Genomic DNA, 25118 nt, shown 5'->3' on the forward strand with positions numbered 1-25118 from the left:
ATTGGAGGGCAAGAATAATTTCCAGGCTGACTGCTACCTTAAAAATCTCTGTCACTCTTGGAATACCTAAATAGGATACTTTTAATGAGGAATGTGTCCTAAGAGTTTTGCAAAGCTCTACTATACCATATAATCTCCCCTATAAAATACAGGAACATTTAATAAGAGTTGGTATATGTAACAATGAAGAGAAAAAAACCAAATGGGGTTAGGCTAGTGCTCAGTGGCCAGCTAAGCTCACTCTCTAACAAAGTCAACCAGCTCCAACTAACCAACCTGATATTATACAGCATTCTGATTTATGCCTCATCACATTATAGATTATTGAATGTCATGGAACTCCAGGGTTGTTCTCAAATAGAAGAAAACCACCAATGCTAAATCAATGCCAAAACCAAAAAATCTATTATAGTCTATGGTTACTTCATGAATTATACATCAGCAGCTGGAGGGTTTTTTCTTCTATGTAATCATGCTTTGATCAATTTTTATTCCAGTAATTCTTTCAGAATCAACTTTGTTGATCATTTCGAAAGTATCTTTCTTCATTAGAATGGTCAGTTCACAATGAGAGAGCTCAGATAAGAACACTTAATCTAAAGTATTAGTCAAACCCGTCTAGAGTCTTCCAAAGTGGAAAGTGTTAAATATTGTGACCATTCCTTCATAATACTTATGCTTACCTAAAATAGTGCAGCATTCAGTTTGTAAAGTCTCTCACTTGAAATAAAGAAAACAAATCTGCTAATAACCAAAGCAGTGTACATGAATTTTCAAAACCAGAATATTTAAATACTGCCAATGTAGTCTGTTTTGTGATAACATTAGATAATGTAGAAAGAACGCCTTGGTTTGGTTTGGTTTGGTTTTTTTACCTTGAAAATGATAATTACTCATTGAGATTTAAGAGCCAAGCTTGAAAAGAATCTGAAAATCTTACTCTAATATTAATGAAAACCAATGGTTTTTTTCAAAAGAGATGGAAAAAGTTCTTGAAAATTAAGACAGGCCCTCCTCAAATGGAACAAAGAAGCAAAGAGGAAAAGTGTACGATTCTTGGATAATTTCTTTTTTTCAAAGATATTCACATGTAAGATAATCATTTATTGTCCAAACTGGGACACTTTTTAAGAGTGAAAGGAGATGCTTTTATTAATTAGCCTCAGACAAAAGGCATTAACCAGGGCATTCTCAGTAAAAGCAGGACCCATGGCACCCGAGGTAAGAGAATGTGCGATGTGAGCTTTTTATCAATTTCCTTTTCTGTTCTCACCATTCTCTCCCTGATCAAATGAAGTCAAGTAGACAAAAAGGGGTGCAGTTTCAGGGCAGCCTTTTGGGGAAAACAGAGGAGCATGGATCTCAAAATAGGACCACTACAGCTAAGGAATGGAATATTTGAGACATTTTAATCAAAACCCAACATTTTCTATCTTATCTCTTTTATTTTTTTTATGTCTAATTTAGTCCAGGCTTTCAACCAGTTAGTCTGCATGAATTATATATTTTAGAAAGAAAAAAAAAAAAAAAACACATATCTCCAGTCTAAACCTCTATAGACTGGCCAAGTTCTTTTAAGCTATCCCCTGTGAGGACCTCTGAACTCTTATGCCAGGTTATTGGAAGAGAACAAACAACCTCCTCTGTACAGCTGGGTTGTAGAAAGGAAAGGGCAAGACGAGAAAACAGGAAACAACACAGAAATGACATGACTGGCACACTAATTAGGCCACCGGCAATCCTGGGTAAGAACTGGGCAACTGCACAGGTAGGGAGATTTCCATGTGAGCTCACACTGCATCAGTTTGTTCGGGGGGCCCATTTACGGTTCTAATGGATGATGTTGTCGTTTATCACTAAGAGAGTCATCAGAAAGCTAAACTCAGCTATGTCCTGGCGGAGTTGTTCACCCGACTGTGTGTGTGCGTGCGTATGTATACATACATAGATGTCGCTGTCCCCTCCATATGGAAGTTCTCCTTATGCTACTTGGCTTTTATGAAAGACCTACACTAGGACCTGTTTTCACTGCCTGAAAGAAAAATAGGATTTTCACTTCTATGAAATAACTGCTTCTTTGCTTTATGCCATTTCAGCTTACCAAGGATTTCCTAGGAATGCTCTATTTTCAGATAATGGGGGAAACCTGCACATGTACATACGCACACACACCACACACACACAATATGCGAAAGTTCTGTTCTTGGACTAAAAGGAAATAACTGGTGGCTCTGTTCCAATATATTTCTTTTTTTTTTTCATCCAAAGCATTAGAATAACTGATCCATAAACTAGAAATAGAATGAAAATATTATGCACCCTTTTCCCCTTTATGAGTACACAGGAGTTTTTATTTTATTTGGATTTATTTTCTTTTCACTACTTCTGTGACTTGAGATGCCCACACTCTAATTCAGTCGGAAGGCAGAGTGTGGTTCTCAAGGAGTTACCACCAATAGGGCAACTAAACAGGCGTCATCCTCTGAGAAACTCTGAACTTTGACCTCCGGCTCTCTCCAGAGAGCTGGAGTCTCAGGGGAAGACTCTGTGCATCTGCTCCCATAGGCCTCTCTCTTGATCCAACAATGTCTAAGGTCTCCTGAGCCTTCCCATGCTTGCTTTAGGTGTTGTGCTGTGGCAATGGGGACGGTCATGTGGGTGTGTGCAGGCAACGAGCTGGAGGCAGGCCTCCTTTCCACGATCGTATGCATTCTCCATGGGATCAATGTCACTGCCAGTGGGAGAAATTGGTTTTTGTGGGGAAGGGTGAAAAAAATCTTAGATATTACAATAGTCTGTAGCTCTCCAAGCTCCACCCTACCTGACAAAATCTTATTCCTTAGTATTTAGTTTCTCTCTTTAGGGAGAATTTAAATTTAACTTAATTTTTCTCCTTAGGGGGCCATTAATGAAAAAAGGTTGAGAAATAATTCTCTAGTCAATCATCTTCCCTTTTCTGAGGGAAGGAGGTAGAAGGAGGGAGGAAGAGAGGGAGGTGGAAAGAGAGGAGGAGGAGAGAATGGGAAAAACATAAGAGGATGAGGGAGGAATACTTAGGTAAATAAGTGGTAGCTGTGGATACATAGGAAAAGTGGGAAGGGAAGCCGATAAGAAACAGCACCCCCCCTCACCCACCCCCCCTCCCATCCCCTGACCCTGGATCCTGCCCAACAGGGTTGCTGGGTGGTTCTCACTGTATGGATTCCGATGAACAGAAACGTCTTTCTGCAGCCCTATACTGTTCTTATCAAATAAGGGCTAAAGTCTAGCTTCCTGACCTGACACTTGAGATGGGCCCATTGGCCGGCACTGTCCCGAACACCATATCCATGTCTGTGCCCAGGCTGAGGCTTGCCTCAGAAGGCTGAGCCGTTTCTTACTGGGTTTGCCTGAAGACACAATTGAGGTCCTTTGCTCTTGACCTTCTTCAGATATCTAAAGTGAAGGCACTGTGCAGTACTGAGTCTCTTTCTTTTCAGCTCTCAGGTGGGCCCTGCTCCTTGTTGGTTGTTGTTTCATCACAAAGGCAGACAATACCACATGCCACATGCTTTCCTTTAAGGCTTTCAAACACCTCTTAGACTGAAGTGTCTGTAATGCAAAATTTAAAGGCAAACACCAGTCCCTTTGGGAAAAGGCCAAAGAAAAGGGAGAAGAAATATTTCCAAGCCAGAGGCTGGCTAAATTGCCCAGGGCTGGAAGAGGCACAGGATCAAGTCTAATTCCAATTCACTGCCCAGGAAACTGGCAGCCAGTTAAGCCCATCTTCTTCCCTTGCACATTCCTATGAAAGGCATGCCAGAACCAGCAATTCCATCTCATGGTAACCCAGAGCTTTGGGCCAGCCCTCCTCCAGGCCCATTAGGTGGGCCCCACATTCACAAATAGCCTCAAATTGGAACTTTGTACATTATCTCTACCTGAGGGTATGCAGACAGTCACCAACTAACACGACTAAAAGAACCCAAAGTCCATCATACAGATATAAACTCGGGTCACGTTACCAGATCGTACCGCACCATGGAAAACTATGAAAGAACAATTTCTATTAGCCCTGTTATTATTTTGTGAAAAGTACAATTATATTTCATGTTATTCTGTGGATGTGTAAAAATGCTAATTTGTGAAATATAGACATTTAAGATATACCACCCGTTTAAACTCTGTTTTGGCATTTTTTTCCAGTTATTTATATACTACAATTTATATACTAGAAGTGACACCAAGAAGCACGTTCTGTAAGAGCCAAATTGTTATTTTTAGGGTCATACCCAAGGACAAAATATAACAGGTCAAGGGGACTTGCAAATTTTTGTGTATCATAGTGGATGCACATAGCCTGGGCTCAACGATTATTACTGAATTGATTACTGAGTATTTATTCCATGTCACTGAATGGATATTTTAACTCATTGTGGAATATTTGATAGAAAAGGTCAAATTTTTCTTTCTATGCTAGGGATTGTAAACTCATAACTTTAAACTTTATTACAGAAATATTCAATAAATTATAAAAGACAGAAAAACCAAAAGGGAAGAAAACAAATAGTTTCAAGGATATGAAATTCCTGTGTAAGCTTAGAGAATATATTTTAAATTCTGGAGAGAAGGGAGTGTTTTTCTACATGTCCACTTTGATGTGTGTCGCCCACATAGAGCATTCTATATATGTTCAACTGAACTACCCAACTGAATAAGCAATCATTGCAGAGGCAAGGTAAACAGATATTCTCCTCCAAAGATATCTCACCTCCTAAGCAAGTTAGGAAAAACACATAGATTCCAAGCATTCCAACACAAGAGCTTCACAGCATAAGCAGGATCCTGATGTACCCATAACACAAATAGTGAGGGTTAGAGTATCATCCTACTGCAGTTTTAACAAAACAAATTGTTCCTAAGTTGTAAAAATACTATTCACACACGGCACTCACCTCACCAAGAATTACTCCAGAGAAACAACAAGTTATATGATTCGAGAAGAGTATAGGAAAAGGTAGTGATTTATATAAGACATCATACAGAGCTGTTTTTAAAAGGTTCCAAACCTCAGACAAATGAACAATACTTTCACTAAACTACCATATAATCAAATGTAAATAATTTCTATAATATTTCACCGTTCAAACAGAGAGGAAAATGTAGATATTTAAATAAACAAATACAAATCCCTTATGAAAATTTAGTAAAGAATCTACTTAGGTTGGCAAAGATTGGCTTGGCTTGATTAATAATTTGGAAACAAATTTATTATTTATAACTACATTAAAATTTCCAAAACCACTGTCCTTAGCTGCTGGGTATAGTTTGTAGGCAGATATCTTATCTGTACATACATAATTTGAAGTGAGTTTCAATAATCTATCTGATATGCAGGTGTATATGATAGGGTACCGTAATAGGCCATTACCAATGTTACCTTCTTAGAGATGAAGAGACAGTTGCTGCTTCTAAAATTTAGAGATTCAGTGAACTCCCTCATCTGGGAAATCAGGGTATTGACCGTATTCTATCCTCAACGGAAATGCTTAAGAAAAACAAATGTATAGACCTTAAGATTTTTTCTGTAACAGTACTTAATTTTAGATATGCATTAATAACACTGTTATAAGCAAATAAGCCATATTAACCTTCACATTTTCTTTGATTTAGCTGCTGAGTTTTGCATATATGCTGACACTCTCTGGAACATTTGATGGAACAATGGCTTAGACCTCAATTGCCTAAAGGTCTGAAAGAGTTCATTTAGCACCCAAAATACTCCTTTAAATCCAGTTTATCTCCTTCATCTTTAAAATCCACTACATACTTTTAGCAGTGACTCAAATATGTAACCTAACACTTGACACTACAATGAGCAGTAACCTTTCTCAACCCAAACCCACAAGTCTAGCACATTTCTTTCTTTCTTCTGGATAACAGAAAAGTAAACAAATTATTCATAACTACAAAAAGACCTAGTTGAAATCTTTCCATCTGCTACAAGATGTGCATTTCCTCATTATGTACAACAGAGATATACTTTATTTCACTGACTTCCATGTTCTGGCCGGAAAGTAAAATGCCTTTAGAAATCACCAGGATGCAAAACTAGGCCTATCAAACAGGGCAGAAGCAGTTTTACGACCGTCTGCCTTCAGCTGATTGTTTACATAATTTACATGTTGTAAATTATCATATACGACCTTAATTTCCAGTCAAAAGGCACATATGGTCTATTACGTTTCCATAATCTTTACTGTTTTTAAGAAAGAACTATTGAAAAACTTCGAAGCAATTTAAAGAATTCATATGATGACACGTTTTTCTGCTATTTTTCTTTTCTCTATTCCATATTCCATTTTCATCTAACATGCACAAAATACCATTACTGTGCCTCGGCAGCTCAAGATGACTCTTGACACTGTATTCATAATTCATATTGCAATACAGAACTAAATATATGGGATGAAAATCAGTTTGCGCTAACCCTCAAAGCTCTAAGTAAAATTCGATAAACAGAATCATGCTGTTGAATTAAATGCTGTAATTCGTGGCAAAACAAACTTACTCTCTGAGATTGAGATGCATGTGGGCACAATGGAAACATGAGTTTGCCTTCATCCTAAGCAACCACGATGAACTCTGAGGTAGGGTAATTCGTCAGTTGTGGGAAAAAAATGATACACCAAGAGTCAGACACATCATTGCCAGAGTAGACCTCACAAGGGAGGTAAATGGATGCATTGTGGACGTGGACTGCTCCTGACACAGCTTAAGGAGATGGCCCTTTTCTCAGGCGTGGGGTCCCACAGCTCTCTGAGCTACCCGGGGCCACACTCTCTCTTTCCCTGCTCCTCGAGAGAACCAGGCCAGGAGGCACGGCCTGCACCCTCAACGACAGCACCTCGCCTGTATCCAGGAAGGAGCACAGGCCCCACCTTCCGCAGGACTCCATGTGGGATGGAGCCCGGCTAGTGCTCCCCGCAAACTCCAGCCACCGACCCCATGTAGCGCCACGGCCACCAGAACCCTTCCAGACTCTGCTGCCCAGGCCTGTTCTGACCCAATAATGATAAAGGAAGAATAACTCTATGTGACTACATCAGCTTCTGGAAAGTGTTTCTCACCGAGCAGCCACATTTTGCTCTGTCTTACCAAACCATCTCAAAAGAGGACAATGACGCTGTCTGGAAGGCAGGCAACACCTTTTCTGACCACACACACACACAGGAAAGCAACACTCCGCTTTTCATACCTTTGCAGCCACCGACGAGTTAGGTTTCTCCAGCAAGTCCCAGAGCTTCTTCCGTTTCTCCGGGCAGCAGGTGTTATCGAACTCTTCTCCCTCCCGCTCACGCATCGTCTCGGCCTCCCGCCTCAGTTCTTCGTTCATCTGCTCCTTCTTCTGATGATACCTGGCTTGGCAGCAGGACTCCAGGTAGATCTCGTCAATCCCCCAGTAATCAAGCTCTTGCCCAAAAGAGAGAGCGCACATTTCTTCCATCATATGGAGTTTCCCCGTCCGGTAGAAATTTAAAATGGAAGTGAAGGCCCCCGGGTGCCGGTCAAAGAAATACTCGTTGTCGCTGAGGTTGTAGTCGTCACACACCTCCAGGAGGCTCTCGTGTGTGTTGCAGTCCCGGAGCTTCCCCAAGCGCGTCCGGGGCAGCCGGTCCAACGTTCTCCACAGGACTTCGTGGTTGAGGCCCCCCACGTTGATTTTAACCCTCCGCGAGCACGTCTTGCTCCTAATGATGTCCACAGGTTCTGGTGGAAGGGAGAGTGTCGACCTTGAAGTCTTCCTGTTTAAGCCAGGGGGGACCTTTTCTGCCATTTTGAACTGGACAAAGCCGCAGAACCAGGCTCCTGGAAAGAATGAGCTGTGGGAGGGTCAGCTGAATCGATCTCCCTCTGAGGCAGGCATTTCCACCACACAACTGGAAAAAAAGCAACAACGATCACGGGTTACTTCTACTTTCCTAAAGCATTTCCTACTCTTTGGGATTGCTTTTGTTGTTCACTGAACAACCAGGGGGCCTAATATTAATTACCGTGTATTAATGGAGATAGGAATCTTTGCCTCAAGATATGAGAAAAGAGAAAAAGACAATACAATGTACTACACACAGAAGAGGTTGTGTATTCAATGTTATACATCTAGAAGGTGGTAACTCCCAGATTTATCACCAGGGACCACTTTCTCAAGCTCTAGACCAGCATATCTAATATGTTGATCAACTCATCCTAGATGAACCACAGACACCTTACACTAACCTCCAACCTGCCCAGCCAGTTCCTGTTCTTTTCTCCATTTCGGATTTCTGGCCCTCCACATCCCCACAGCCAGCCACGCAAGCTAAAACTGAGAAATCCCGATCCATCTGTCTACATCCAATTAAGAACCAGGTCTTAACCAACTGTACCTTCTAAACATTGCTTAAGTGCTCCACCACCATAACCCAGTCCCTGTTACCCTTGAACCATGATTTTGGTTCAAACCCTCAGCATCTCTTGCCTACATTTCTACAACAGCCTCTTAAACTGGATCCCAAACTCTGGTGTTGTCAACCTAAAAACCATTCTCCACACAGCTACTAAAATGATAGGCTAAGAAACAAAATTGGCCCTTTCCATGCTTTAAATCCTACAAAGATCCATAATTACTGGCAGTATAAAGTCCAGTTAGCCTTATTAGGTCTGGCCTACCCCTCCACTCTCACCTCTCATCCCTCCATCATCACTATATTCCAGCAACCCCAGACTACACACATCCTTCTGTCCCAAGTTTCTGGAGCTTTCTTCATGCTGTGTCCTGGAAGGGCCTCTACCTTTCCCATTTCCTTTTGACTAACTGCTGCTTGCTCTTCAAGACTCATTTCAGACATCAATCACATCCTCCAGAAAGCCCTCCATGACATTCCTCCTCTAGGATCATGAAACCTCTGTGAATGTCACTTCTGTTTCATCATACCACTGCAATAACACTCTTCCCACAGGACGCTGGGAGCTCTTAAAGACAAAGACTGTCTTGTCTGTTGTATCCTTATTGTTGAGAACAGTGCTTATAGATTGTGAGAGTTTAATAAATGTTAAATAATGAATCAATTCTTTGTTTTCCACAAAACAGCGGATAAAGATCTAATAGGGCTAATGCATATGGCCAGAAAAATGCATAAATGGGGTTATTTGAATGACTTGCCTAAAATGCATCTATGTTTACATGTTATACATATATATGTTTGTGTGTACATAGTATATGTCAGAATGTGTGTGTGTGTGTGTGTGTGTGTGTTCATGTTTGTATTCTTTTGCTCCACAGCTCTTTCCTCCTGGGTACTAAATCCTTAAGACATAACTGCTCTAGTATTCCCTCTTGCTGATCTATTATTTTGATCTTCAGCAGCAAGGATCTTCTTATTTGATCTTACCCTATAGTGTTTTTGCAGAAAATCATGGAGCTTCAAGCAATACATCCAAAACACCACTTTTAATGTAAAACACCATGTTTCATAGCCTCTTAGATTTAAGAGGTCCTTATAGAACTCTCTTAAGATACACACCAATTTCTGCATGTCTCTGATTTCTCCACTCCTATAAGTTAAATTTATTTCTCCATCTGGAAGTCAAGTATCCTCTCAAATTAAAATAAGTCATATTTATGAAAAAAAGTAGATGGACTATATAAGAAATGTTTCATATATGGCCCATAAATATACTTGAATTGAGAGTTTTTTCCAACCACATAGTGACAGAAATATGTTAAGTAAATACATACACACTGTCATCACAGATGACAAAAATACCTATTTTTACAAAAATAAAGAAGAACCACAATGATTGGGTAAATAACTTAAATTCTCTGAGCTTCACTTTCTTACTCTACAAAATGAGGATAACAGTATCTACAGTATCACAGGCAGTATTATGATGATTCAATGAGATATTTATGTGAAGTGCTCGCTGCAGGGAGGTATATCTGAACAGAATAAGAAAATTTGTATTTCTCATTTTAAGTTTGCTTTCCGGTCACTGAAAGAGAACTGAGATTAAAAGCTACACTAGTGTCTATTAAGTAAATGCTAGCATTTAAATTGTTTCCTTATTCATATGTTCTGTCTTCTCCAGTAAACTCTAAGTCTGTGAGGCCAGGAACTATTGGTCACACTTTTCTGTACCTGCACTGTACCTACTCATAACAGGCACCTACAGCATGTATCTTGGATGCCCTTGATGCCCACGTCCAATTTTTGTATTCAGGTGACAAGGGACTATGTATATATACACACACACAAAATTGAGCAACAATATTAGGATCAGGGAAAACAACTAAAAATATTAGAGATGGAGCAGTTCCAGTAGCAAATTTGACTGCTTGTTCTCCATTAAATAACTTGGTTGTAGACTCAACGACATCTCAGCAACCCATATAGATCATGTGAACAGTCCACATGAATAATAAACAAAGGCTAATCCATTTTTAATTTGGCTACAAATAAACATAAAATGAATTTATTCTTTCTGGAATATCATGTCTTATACTAATGTGAAAAAGATGAACAGTTTTTGAACTGACTAGAATATCAGATTAGAGGTTTTCTGGAAAGAGGGAGAACAAACTCCAACACTGATACAAACATCTCTTGTTCCAGTGCAGGGGCTTAGTGTGACTTGCTTTCTTGTAAAAGTCATTATTAAAAGCATAAATGCTATGTCATAGTCACCATTTGTCTCAGATAATTTCGCAGATGATTTACAGTGAATTTTCCTTTTTGTAGGTTGTGTGTCTCAAGTGAAGAGAAGTCTTAAGATTTAAATTTCACAATATCTCTTTTACTGATCAAAAACTTCCTATTATAGGAAATCCAGTGTTGACTGCAAATCTCAGAATAAAAGACAGCTGAAATTCAATGCCCTGTCTTCAAAGCAGGGGTAAAGAAACTTAGGATGAGAGAATGTGACCTACTGATTTGATTTTCTTAAGACTTAAAGATGGTCTGCTCTGATTACTGTTACTGTGGTTAAAAGTTTGTATTTTCCCTTGGCGGAACGTTCTGCTTATTATCTGATAAGGAGTACAGGCTCAAAGGCCTAAGTTCTCAAGCAGTTGAAGAGCTGTGAATAGTGGTGAGAGAGTTCATCAGGCATTCAGAATAATTGTGGAAAACAAATGGTCATTATTTATTTTTTCTTCATTGGCCATTGGCCAAACAGATAATAAATAAAGAAAGGTCAAGAGACATAGAGGATAGATCCAGAAGTTCCAACATCCGTTTGATAGGAATTCCAGAGAAAGATAATAAAGAGAATGGAGCAGAGGAAATAATTAAGGAAATCATTGAAGAAAACTTTCCAGAGCTAAAGGATTCAAGTCTTGAGGTTGTCAGTGCTTATGGAATACCTAGTTAGATGAGAAGAGACTCACTCCTAGACACATCTTGGTGAAATTTGGGAGTTCCAGTGATAAAGAAAAAATCCTAAAGGCTTCCAGAAAAAGAGAAGTAACCTACAGAGGAACAAGAATCAGATTGACCACAGACTTATCATTAGATACTCTAGATGCTAGAAGTCAGTGCAGCAATGTCATAAAAGTTCTGCAGGCAAAAGGCTTTACACCTAGAATCCTATGCCCAGCCAAATTGGAGTTTGATTTTGAAGGTTAAACAGACATTTTTTGATACCGAAAATGCACAAAGTTTATTTCTTGCATACCCTCTTTGAAAGAATTACTGGAGGATATACTTTAGCAATCTAGGATGACTATAAACATGTACACACAATATATATTACCTTCCTCCCACAGCAAGAGTCAAAAAGGAAAACAAAATTAAAATGCCACATTTCTACCCAGGAGGATGGACTGTGAACAGTATACTTGGGGAGTAGGGGAAAGAAAGGTTACAGATACTACTTAGATGTTGGTGAAGTTAAAGTGTGTGTTAAAATTAGTGTTAATCATTGTAGCTTGTGCAAGAGTAGGCTTTCTAAACTACTGGGGAGAGGGAGGGAATCTGTCAATGTAACCATAGGGAGAGGTGGGTGAAAATAATAGAAAAACACAGGAAAAAAGATGGCAGGATAACTTAAATAGGGAAAATATGCAAAAGTTGAAATTTTGTCACAAGAAGGTATTCAATTTTAGATCATTTATCATGATGTGAATCTTGAATCTTTATATTAAACCTTTTTGCTTTGAAAAAAAAAAACAAAACAAACAAAAAAAAGAAAACAAATGGTCACCTTTGGAGCTTCTAGTTGAAGACAAGTGCAGAGGACAGTACCTCTGAAACGCGACGAGCCTTTCTGTCTGCCCCCCACCTGTCATTCTCCCTTTTCTTTCCTCCTCCGTGGATTTTCTCTCCCACTTTCCTGTCTCTGTTTCTCCACACATTGCTTACCTTTCTCCCATTCCTTTCCCTCTCTTCTGATCTTGTTCCCTAGATTTTTCTATCCTTGGAGCCTTTAACCAACCACAAAACCAAACTATATAATTTCAAACTTGTACCCACTTCAGAAAGTCTTCTATAGTCTTAATATGAAAACCTCTTGAGCTGAAAACACCATATCTCTATCCAGAAGAGAAAAACGTCTAAACTGAGCTGCTCTGTATGGGAAGTTGTATGAGTTTACACAAGGGGCTTTGCTCAGAGGCTCAGGACCCCTGGGTCCAGTTGGGCTGAGTTTCTGCCTCCCCCTCACCTTTCTGGTTGGACTTGTTTCCTCACCCATTAAATAATGGCATTTTATCCCTACAGATCATTAATATCCTATGACACTTGGCTAATCTTTCCTCCCACTATGATTCTGTGATCTTTACCACCCTCCGCTCCAATCATTATCTTCACTTTAGATAAAAGTAAACACATCCTACTACCTTAGAGTCAATGAAGAATTTTTTCCTGTCTAATTTCTTTTAAAAAGGTGGTTTCCATGTTTCCTTTCAAGAACCCTTTAGTATTTACCAGATCTTGAAACTACCTTCAGAACATCATAAAAGTTTCACTTCTTTTATTTAGTGTTTAATTTTCTATATTTTGACTTTTCATTTTTCATCTACGTTCTTTTCTGCTATACTAATTTTACTTCTAACAATGAACCTGTCGGTTTCCTCTGGGTTAGGTACTGCATCTTGACATTCTTAAGAGCTCGCAAAATTTATGTTTTTAATTTTAGTAATTAAAATGGATATGATGCGACATTTTCTCACATTTAGCTTTATAAGTGAAATTATGTCTATCATCATTTTACTCCATAAAAATTTATCATCTAATTCAATTTAGTATATAAGTATAATATAAAATGTAATAATTCAATGTTCAAAGGTGTAGATGTTATGCAACTGTGTAGAATTTATATGCATAAATAGTTATAAACTGAAGACATTTTTTATTTCAAGGGCAAAATCTCAGTGAACCTCTTCTTATGGCAGTTTGTTGACTTATTTCACCTCACTTGATCAATTGAAAAGTCAAGCTTGCAACAATCAGTCGACCCATGCAAATGTACTAAAATTCCCTTCATTAGTCTGTTAGAGAAAAAAGCGACTCTTTAACCAATAAACAACAACAAACATTCTCGTTTTGCACAGCTGCACTGTGCTGTTACCAGCAGCGTGAAATTATGCTGCCAACCCGTTCAGGGCCAAAGCTGACAAAACACAACTTTCTGATCATGGCATCAAAATTACAGCCTGAGACTCTAGGTTGTGGCGGCCGAGGGAGGGGGGGTTGTGGGGGGTGGAGTTTACTGTAGTCTCAAAAATACTACCATTATGTCATATACTTGACACTTCCTTAGGGTAGCAAGGCAGGATAAAGTCCCATGTGTGATCCTGTGAAGACACAAAGCAAATCTTTCTAAAGATCTAAGTGAAGTTTAACATTTCATTTCTGTGTTGCTAGTACATCCTGAGCAGGCATGTGCACATAGCAGCTCTGAGATCTTAAAGTCTAAATCACTCTATGGATAGCTAAAGCATTTTCTTAAATTTTCATGTACGGTATTAAGTAGTTAAGGAATCTTTTTTTATAATAGCTATTTCTGGTTCAGAGAGCCACAAAGTTTATTTGTAGTAGATATCTGGAGAGAAAAGTACCGTAACTATTAGTTGAAAATGTAATCAATGCTTCTTAAAAAAAAAAATTTTAGTACTTCCTGAAATTTTTGAAACTACTTCCAGAATTTACTAATGAAAAAAAAATGATAACAAGTTAAAAATGAATCAAATTCATTGGAGAAAGATAGTACTTTCAAGTAAAGCCCTGGAGGGGTGCCTGGGTGGCTCAGTTGGTTAAGCAACTGCCTTCAGCTCAGGTCATGATCCTGGAGTCTCGGGATCGAGTCCCACATCGGGCTCCCTGCTCGGCGGGGAGTCTGCTTCTCCCTCTGACCCTCCCCGCTCTCATGCTCTCTCTCTCTCTCATTCTCTCTCTCTAATAAATAAATAAATAAAATCTTAAAAAAAAAAATAAAGTAAAGCCCTGGAAACTCAGCTATCCTAAGAAATTCAACAAACCTGCTGAATTACTTTAGAACCTGGCCAGAAATATCAATGAATTTCATAGTGCTTATTGTTTTTTAATATATCAAATTCTAGCAATAACTGATACATTGTCCTTGTCATCAGAAAGGTGAAAGGTGGCATTTCTTTTCTGCAGTCAAAAGCTGTTAATATAATATGTTCCTCAATTTTTAGCACAAATATTTAGTCCTTAGTTTAAAAAAAAATCTAGGACTTTTATCCTTGATATAACTGATGCTTTTTTTAGATACACTCGAACAAAATCCTAAAAGCTTTGCTTTCAGTGGTCAGAGGAAGCATTGTGTTGCAGTAAGAAGGGGAAAAGGCAAGTAATAAGTAGAATATGCAATATGAGCATCTTTAAATATCACAGATGTCTCTGAATAACCAAATTTATAAATAAACCATTTTGTTTAGACACATAATATGATTGCTCTTCATCAGTAAGGAACTATTTAAATAATTAGATCCTACATATATATGTTTGCTATAATTAGAGAGTAAAACACTAGGTTTGCCTTTAGTAACAGGGCTTTTTATAAGACATAGCTGACAAAAAATATCCTCTACTTTGAAAAATATGATACTGATATTATAATGCATCTTGGGCCTTTTATAAACTACAAGGTATAGTCATGGCTTGATATTTTCAGTCTGTTTCCAAACACACAAAAAGGCTAAAACTTTTATATGAGTGTTCAGCCATTCAGCTGGTGGAAGATTTTCTATTATGATGGTAAAAATGCCCTTTACATTGGGGCCCAAGATGTGTTCTTTTAAGTTTCTTTTTGCAAACATCCTCCCAGAGTCACAATGCAGTGAAGGGGATAAGTAAAGATGAAAGGCGATGAGAAAAGTTAAAAAGGCAACCAACAGAAAAACTACTTATGCCACTGAAAGGAATGAAAACAAGGCTGGGCCACCCTGTAATATCCTGATAAAAATCACAAACTTCAGTTCTATGTGGATGATACAATCTTCAATTGGGTGATGGACTCAAATTTCATATGCCATGTGGGTGTTTGGCCTAAGTTAGATCTAGCCTCTATAAGACCAAGTAAAAAAATGTTCATGAAATTTGGATAGGATTTGAATATTTGTTAGGTTTCTTCCAATAAAATTAGCTTTTAGATCATGTAATGATTGATCTGGAATGTTCAGTAGTAACATTCTTGACAAGGGAGGTTTCTCTCAGTTGGGCTCCATTTAATAGCAAAAATACACTTTCCAATTACCTTCTGGTCCCTTACTTCTCATAATCAAACACATTACAGGCAATGTGGTTTTTATTAAAAGCTCGAATACTGAGTCTGATTTTAGTTTCTATGACCTAAACATTATACCATACTTTATATCCCCTCATGTTTAGAGACTAGAATCACATAATGTAGCAAAGGGAACTTGTATATGATCCAGTCCAATTCCTTATTTCCAGGTTTCAAAACTGAGATCCAATGAGGTCATGTGACTTGGTTGATCTCTCTCTCTGGTAGTTGCCGAACTTGGACTAGAACCCAGATCTATAAATGCCTACATAAGTCTCTTTCTATTACATCCCACCTCGTTATTCTTTGCTTTTCACCTTATAGTCAGTTTTTAAAAGCTTTTATTTCTTTGTCTACCCCCATGTCAAAATATTGATTCAAACTACACTAAGTTGAGATGCGATATTTCCTATATATTGTTCATTTCTTTAAAGGCTAATGGCTGTACTCAGGCAACTTGACTGTGCTCTGATGAAGAGAGGTGAACTTCACAGAATTGTTCTTTCATTACCTCTCCTTTCCTAGTACCAGTTCTTATGATTACTACCCCCTTCTGCTCTGGATCCCTTCAGTCAGTTCTGCACACTGCAGCCCCAACACCAGGAGACTGGGGTCACTTTGTATAGAAGATGCTCCCATGCTTCCCACTCTCTGGATAAAGACACACTACATACAAAGACTGCAAGGTCTATCCTCTACTTCTCTCTGCAGTTCTATCATGTACCTTACTCCCTCTCGTTCTGTGTTCTAGCTTTTTTGTTCATTTCTTTTCATGTGCTATTCTCCTCCCACCACAGGAAATTTGCACTACTTCTATTTTCTCCCCTCTTCACCTTTAGATATCAACTCAAGAATCACATCTTAGATAACATCCCGATTACCTTGACTATACAATAATCTTATTTTAAGAACTTATATAGAAGTAGGTGCCTTTTACCTGGAGCACTTGTCACAACAGCAGTTTTATATTTATTGGGATGATTATTTTGATTATTTGATTAATACCCATCCTCTTTAATAGACTCTTTAATAGTTCCTTGAAGGCAGGGATCATGTCTCATCTTATTCACCATTGTATCCCAAGTTCCTGGCATGAAGTAGACCCACAATGATATTTTTGAATGAAAAAGTAAATGATCAGATTTGTATTTTACTTAGCATTTATTCAAAAATTATATTCTCATTCCAGCTACCCCATATTACCTGCCACTCCCCAAATCCAATCTGACCTTCATGTATGAAATGCTCTTTTCTACATTCTCCATCTGATAAGCCCTTATTCGTTACTCAAGATCAAGAACAAATATCTTGTTCCAGGGTGAATTAATCTCTTCTGCCATAATGGATTAGAAGTTTGTTCTATATGTTATAATGCTTTTATCTTATATCATAACTATTCATTTATTCATTCTTTTTATTCTTTCATTCAGCAAATATTTATGAGCCCTACTCTGCAGTCTCTGACATCATGGAGCTTACATTCTAGTGGAGGTAGATAGGCATTCTACAAACAAACATACAAGCAACTGACTACAACTGTGAAAAAAACTACAACGGAGAAGAAGGTTCCATGTGAGCTTTAACTGAAAATACCTTCTTGGTTATGAGTTCTTAAAAGTAATAAGCTTCTCTTATCCATACTTGCAACTTTGGCATGTAAATGCTTAACAAATTTTGTGGACTATCCAAGAGAATGAATAAATGAGTGAATAATGAATTTCAAGGCACTATTATCCTTATTTTTGGTCAAATGTTTTGGTTAACATCACCTAATATCAGTTTATTTTGGTGACTTCCAATTTGTTTAGAAGTTCTACTGGCCCTTATTTATCTATTTTTGACAAGGCCTGGGTTCAAGATAAGAACGAGGTTTTCTGGTCATATGTAGGGAAGAAGTGATAAATAAATAAGACTCTAACAATTATTGCTGCCCCAACTGGAATATGCTACCTGAAAACACTACTGGGCCTAGCCTAGTAATGTTCCAGCAGACCCCAGGTGACCACCTGTCAGGTATGCACAGAAGAAACTCCTACCCTGTTGTGAGATGTAGAAGATAGCCTTCAAAGTGGCTTCCATCACTCCAATTTTATGGTTCTATGAGATTTAAGTGAATACCACTCATCTAGACATTCCACTGGACAGATGAAGAACAGGAAAAAGCTCACCCTTTCAATTTCCTTTCTTTAAAAAAAAGATGTATTTATTTATTTGAGAGAGAGCTTGAGCACATACAAGTGTGGGGAGGGGCAGAGGGAGAGAATTTTCAAGCAGACTCCCTGCTGAGCATGGAGCCTGACACGGGGCTTGATCCAATGACCCTGAGACCAGGACCTAAGCTGAAACCAAGAGTCGGATGCTCAACCCGACTGAGCCACCCAGGCACCCCCACCCTTTCAATTTCTTAAGTTTAAAATTTTGCAGAAGTGAATTTTCAATTTCTCAGCTTACACTACTCACTCTGAAGACAAATATGCAAGCCAGAAGAGACAATGTGATTGAATTTTCAGTAATAAAAAAAGAAAGAAAAGTAAAAGAAAAGAAAGTACTGGAGTTAGTGAGTCCCTTTTCTTTTCCCCAGAGGTGAGCTTACACCCTTTAACAATGATCTTTCCTCTTTCTAAGTAATATAAAGTATTGCCATGGAAAAACTATACGAGGAGGGAAGAGTTTAATCAAAGGAATGACCCAGTGGTAATGGAAATATAAGCAGAGCAGTATTTGGGTTGGGAAAATAGTTTAAGTTGAAAGGTAGAAATCTTTCCCAACATATCCAAATCACAATATATAGGTGGCCATGTCTTCAGACTCAAAGGAGACTATGGCCAAAATTTGCCTTAGGACGCTCAGTGTAGCCACAGCCATGGGTACCTTCCCTGACTGTCCATATTCAAAATACTGTCATGTGTTCTAGCTTCTAGCATGAAAAAACAGTTTCTAACAAATCAATGGTATCTTTCATCAATGAAACTAATTTAAAAAATCAGAATGTGTCACAAGTAATCATATGCTTGATTTTTATTCTGTGCATTAAGTAGAAAAGGAAAGAGGCTCAGTGAACTATAGACATCCATCTCCACATCCCTTATAATTCATGTTTTCCACCCACCCTTGTCATCAGTGAGGATCATTAAACAGCATTTATTAAGCATCCATCTGTGTGTGGCACTTTATAAACATTCCTCCCCTTGCCCCTGCTCCCTTTCCCAATCTACCATGTGTCTCTGTTGTATAAAATGCTAGGGAACTACAATGATAATAAATAATTAATGGTAAGAACATAAGGCAGATGGATGAGATGACCTACTGGCATCTAAGAATTTTGGGATGTTAAAATCACTGCTAATATAATTTAGCACAATTTGATAAGAAAATATCAAAGCATTTGATGAGGAAAATGAGCTAATCATATTCCATCCACATATTCTAAAATAAAAATGTGAAAATTCAGGACCACAGATGGACTGACTGAAAGCCTTGAGTTCATGTGACTTAACCAGATGATACAGTCTTGAAATAAATAATCTGGAAAACAGTGTGGAAAAAAATCATAAAAATTATGGTTGTGATAAGGGAATGTCATTTTGAAGCAAAGGTGAAAATATTCATAAATAAAGGACACCTATTGTTTTCACTGAATGGACTAGTATGCGTAAGAATGATGAAATCATGGATTTTTCCCTTTTCCAGTTCTTCTTTAATGTTTTTTCTTCAAGGAAATGTTTTTTCTTCATGGAAAGAGTCAATAATATTGGGTTTAGGTATGGTGATATTTAAAGCACTCTTTTTCACTTTTACAAGCTTTGTAGTCAGGATTATAGTCCAAGAGCATGTCAAGGTAAAATAAGCTATTGCTATAAGATTCAGATTTAAAATTTGGATTTTATTTCTGCTTAAGATCAAAATGCCCATAAGTAGAAACTGTATTTCCTAGAAGGTAAGGATATTCTTGGAGATGTATCTGAAGGAAAGCCAAAGTTATGATCTCATTTCCTTTGTGAATTTTGTTAATAATTACCATTTTTATCACCTACCACATGTTGGGTGATTATTATATGCAGTTTTTATGCTTATCCCTTAAATTTAATTTTCAGAATGAACATGTTCATTAATTCTCAACCCACCTAGGGATGGGTATTATTATCTTTAATTTACAAATAAGGAAACTGAGGCTCAGGGGCACCTGGATGGCTCAATTGGTTAAGCGTCTGCCTTTGGCTCAGGTCATGATCCCAGGGTCCTGGGATGGAGCCCCGGGGCTCCCTGCTAAGTGGGGAGTCAGCTTCTCCTTCTGTCCCTCTATGTACTGCCCACCTCCCCCCCGCTCTCTGCTCTTTCTCAAATAAATAAATAAAATATTAAAAAAAAAAAAAAGTTTGGGGCGCCTGGGTGGCTCAGTCGTTAAAGCGTCTGCCTTTGGCTCAGGTCATGATCCCAGGGTCCTGGAATCGAGCCCCACGTCGGGCTCTCTGCTCAGCAGGAAGCCTGCTTCTCCCTTTCCCACTCCCCCTGCTCATGTTCCCTCTCTCTCTGTCTCTCTCTGTGAAAATAAATAAATAAAATCTTAAAAAAAAAAAGGGAAACTGAGGCTCAGAAAGGTAAGTTCCTTGTTCACGATGACATAAATAGTGAGTGCTGCTGCCAGGATTCCAATCCAGCATTATCTTAATGCAAAGCCCATGTCCTTAACCTCATAAGATGCTGGAGATTTTCCTTGAATGGCAGGATTCTGGATGCCTCAGAATGATAAATAAATGGAAATATGGAACCAATATTGAGGAATATTTTTAGCATGATATAGAAGACTACAACTCAAATAATTCTTATACCATTATAGCTATCCTTTGGTCTAAGTGGCATGTATAAAATATATTAAATGTTATAATTTTCTCATGTATAGAGATGGTAGGGTTGGCAACTATTTTTGCAGTTCTAAATTTTTAAAACTAAACAAATTTTATTTTATTTTATTTATGAAAAGATTTTATTTATTTATTTGAGAGAGAGCGCATGGGGAGAAGCAGGCTCCCCACTGAGCAGGGAGCCCGACCTGGGGCTCGATCCCAGGACCCCGGGATCATGACCTGAGCCGAAGGCAGACACTTACTCGACTGAGCCACCCAGGCACCCCCTAAATAAATTTTAGTAAGTGACTTTGAAAAGTAATATTATTAGCCTTAGTATTCGAGATTTATACTCAAGATAGATGCCTTAAAAATATAAAATTCAGGGGCACCTGCTTCTCTCCTCCCGGTTCGTGCTCTCTCTCGCTATCTCTCTCTCTCTCTCTCAAATAAATAAATAAAAATCTTTAAAAACATATATATATAATTCATAGCATTTGGAAGGGCAACATTAGTGTATTTAAGTGACTTTCCCAGGGTCCATGCCGCATCAGGGTTAGAAGCCAACTCTCTTGTTCCTGAGTCTATTTCTCCACTAGACTTTGCTACCTTAGAGCATCAAAATATAAAATTACAATGATGCAAGAGAAAAAGTGAAGTAAGAGCAATCAAACTATCTTATATTCAGTTAAACCTATAAATACTGATGAGTTGAACCTAATTATTAATGAATCCTGACTACAACATATATCTATAATTTCTCCTATTCCAATAATGGTCAGAATGGAAAAAGATCAAACATTACAAATAATACATACTGATTTAGATACATTATTCCTTTCTCATTCCCTCCCTCCCTTCCTTCCAAAACAATGTGTTAATTGGCTATCACTTTATACTGAATGCAGGGGATACAAAATTGGGTAAGGTAGCCAGCCCTTGATCTCAAAGAACCCATAGGATTACTGCAAAGAATATTATAAGAAGTTTTGGATTTGTGCTTTTAGCATATGTCTTATAGGCTCAGATAATATTATGGACTTAAATATTTCTTTAACTGGCACCTAATTAGTGCTTTCCACCTGATTTAAACATATTAATGTGAAGGAAGGGAAAAGTATAAAATACCAGCAAGTGACACAGATGTCTTAATTCATGGGGCTTTATAGAACATAATGTTCATTTATGTGAGATATAGCTTTGGCCATCATTTGCAATTTTAAAAGCTCTTGGAGGTCTTAAGTGAATTAATGAATTAAATGGATTATTTCATTAAGTCATTCGACAAATACTTATTGAGCACCTACAACTATATCAAACACTGTGTTATAAAATGCCTGCAAGAAAATGGCTCCCTAAAAAAGAAAAGACAAAAGACAAAAAAGAAAAAAAGACAAAACCCTTACTATAACATTCTACTTTAGCTGCACATAGATGATTACAAGCCATGTTTATTATTTTGCTGGGCCTGAATGAAACCAGAAGATAATTTTAAGAAGTAACTTTTTAATAGCTTCTAAGCTTTCTATGTGCACTCTTTCTATTAAGCCTAATGAAAATGCTCTCCTTAGATTTAGAAAAAAAACCTAGGATTCCAAATTTAAAATGACATTTATCTCAAAAGTAAATTAATATTTAATGGTAGTCTAATTAATAATTGTGATTTTATGAACTAAAGACATTTAGCATGGAAGACCCTAGACACATTTGTCCTAAGCTGTACAGACTAGAGAACAGGACTAACCATGAACCATCTCTTCTCAAATGTTACTTCACGGCTATATTTCAGAATTGTACCTTCTAAATACCACTTTCTCATTCTGGTATTATCTTTCTGGAAGATAGTGCTTTTCATCTGTGAAAAGCAGAACAAAGAATTCAAGAGATTCAGTCACATGGGAACTTTCAAAGGATTAAAAGCAACTCTAATGTTATCTAGGTGATAACTGTGAAAAAAAAAAAAACAGCACAATACTTCACCATAATAACATGCTTTACATAATAAATATTGGAATTATTGTATCTGACAAATCTCCAAAAATATATCAATTGGCATGTCAAGAGCTATTATCATTTCAGAGGGATTTTTTGTTAATAATCTGAACTGATAAAACAGCTCTTATAAATAAGCACAAAAGAAATCAATATGCAAAAGGAAAGGAACTTGTTAAAGAACACAGTGTTGTGTCTGTGTCATTTTAGAGGTTAGAAAAGAAACATGAATAGAGGAAGAAACATGAATAGAAGCAGGAGACAGAGAGAAAAGATGGACAAGAATGAAAGAAAGAGAGAGAAAGGAAGAAAGAAAGAGAAAGGAAGGAAGGAAATCCTGTCTGGGAAAAGTGGGCGTGAGAAAGCATTTAAGGTCACATTAGACACTTACAAAGATAATGTTCTATATTTGTATAACATTTTACATTTTGTAGTTCACATAAAGAAAGAAATGCCTTCAATAAAGAACAATTCCTATGCACAGAAATAAATCATAGTGCATTCAAATCCCTTCACTAGGATGTACCTGGGAGATACTCATCTGAGTCAAAATAGGCATTGGACTCCGCAGATGGCTTGCATGTTTATATATGGTTAGTTGGAGGCTGATGATGTTGGTTGTAAGTGGGTATTTCTAGAATTTAAACCATACTGCTTTTGAAACTTAGTGTTTCCTAAAGTAATTCATGCTAATAATAATCCAGGCCTGCACTGTCTCGTATGGTAGCCACTAGCCACATATGGATATTTAAATTTAAAATTTAATTTCTCAGCCTCACGAGTCACATTTCAAGGTTTCAACAGCTCACACAGCTAGTGCCTGCTGCATCGAAGGGCACAGATAGAGAAAGCGCCCATCATCACAACAGTTCTATCGGAAAGCACTGGTCTAAACAACTCTCCTGTGAAGTTACGAAGCTGAGTTCTGTTCTGAAAACAGGGATGAGAGAAAAATTCTATTGGAAGTACCATGTTCTTCCTCATCTGATTCCACCAGTGGCCTCCATTCTTACCAGTGGTAGCCCCTCAACCCCCACTTTCCAACTGTTCCAGCCCAGATTGTAGAACCATTTTAGCCCTTGTCAAGAAGCACGTGAAGAGTGTGTGAGTATATAGTGCAGGGCCATGGCCTGGCAGTTCATCAACATGCTGGTCCTAGTCTAGTCCTACTCTGGTCCACCCTGGGCAGCAGTTCTCGGTAGCTGCACTCCTGGTAGCTATTCTGTGACCTAGAACCTGACTTAGGTCCTGGTTCCATCCATTCTTTCACTCATTGACCCAACACATTAACAAGGAGCACCAACTATGTGGAGGTGTTATGGATAAAGCAGTGAATAAGGACAGCCTCTGCCTTTAGTGAGCTGACATTCTCACACAGTAAAACGACACAAGAAAATGACCCACAATTTAGAATTGGTAAGTGCTGTAAAGGAGAATAAAAGGTGCTAAGAAAGAGAATAATGGAGAGACCTGCTCTACTCTGGGGGCCCGAGAAGACTTCTTTGAGCAAATGACTTTTGACCTGAGATCAGGGGCATAAGTAAGAGTTAGGTAGGTAAAAGTGGGAAGAGAGAGTACCCCAAACCACCACCTGTGCATGCCTTGTGGCAAGGAATCTCAGGCACCTGGGATAAACTAAAAGAAAGCCAGAAATCATAGCAGACTATGAAGGGTGAGTGGCCTGAAACGAGGCAGGCGGGCAGGGGCCAGAATGACCAGAGCCTCTATAAACAACAGCCTTACGCTAGCGATGCTTTGGAAAGTGAAGAAGGAATAGGGTAACCCTTGAGTTAAAGATTGAGGTCTTTATCCTAAGAAAAGTGGGAAATCATTTAAGGGGTTAAGGTAGATGAGTGATATGATCAGATTTGCCATTTATAAAGAAAGAAAAGCAAAGGGCAAAATGGATTGAGGGGACAAGAAAAGAAGCTAGGAGTCCAGTTAATAAGCTTTAGTGGAAGTCCAGAAAGAGGTGTTGGCAGTTTGGTGATGGTACAGGGAATGGTCCTGTCCATTGTGTCTGAAACCCTGCATTTATGATGTGACCATCACATGACTTTCCTGACAATAGACACCTATGTCTAAACTAGTCCGGACTCCTGCTAGCCCCATACAATAGACTTCTTTCTAAATTCTTAAGTGTCCACAAACCATAGCATTTGAGCCTATGGGGCTGGATCTTCCTAATCCTGCCTGCCCCGTCTGCCCCTACCTGTCTGAGTCTCAAATATTGCCTGTTCCCAGACTCCCCTCCCCATAATTTGACTGGGGCTTCTGCCAGTACTCCAGAGATCTAACTTCCTGCCCACTTGGACTGCCGCCAGCCATCCATCTCTGGCTTTTCCAGATGCCACGTGTGCCTACCTGCCTGATTTCCTCTTAGGACCAGCTTACCTGGACCCTGACATGACTGAGCGCCCACTGTTAGAAAACAGGAGGAGGGAGTAGAAAAAGAAGCAAAGAACTCAAGTCCTGGAGTCCGCAACAAACAAACCAGGTGACCAGAAGCAGAGCATA

At 38.4% G+C, this 25118-nt stretch overlaps 1 protein-coding gene across 2 annotated transcripts in view; it reads right to left on the bottom strand.

Annotated features, from left to right (window-relative positions):
* KCNB2 (potassium voltage-gated channel subfamily B member 2) overlaps window positions 1-25118 on the bottom strand; it is a 395791-nt gene that overhangs the window by 359180 nt on the left and 11493 nt on the right. For both annotated transcript variants that reach the window (XM_078072304.1, XM_078072303.1), the window contains exon 2: window positions 7238-7919. In XM_078072304.1, coding sequence (XP_077928430.1) covers window positions 7238-7816 — 579 coding nt within the window. In that variant the 5' untranslated portion in view covers window positions 7817-7919. The remainder of the gene's footprint in view (window positions 1-7237; window positions 7920-25118) is intronic.

This window comes from Halichoerus grypus, chromosome 5, assembly GCF_964656455.1.
Source record: "Halichoerus grypus chromosome 5, mHalGry1.hap1.1, whole genome shotgun sequence".
In the NCBI taxonomy this organism is placed as follows: Eukaryota; Metazoa; Chordata; class Mammalia; order Carnivora; family Phocidae; genus Halichoerus; species Halichoerus grypus.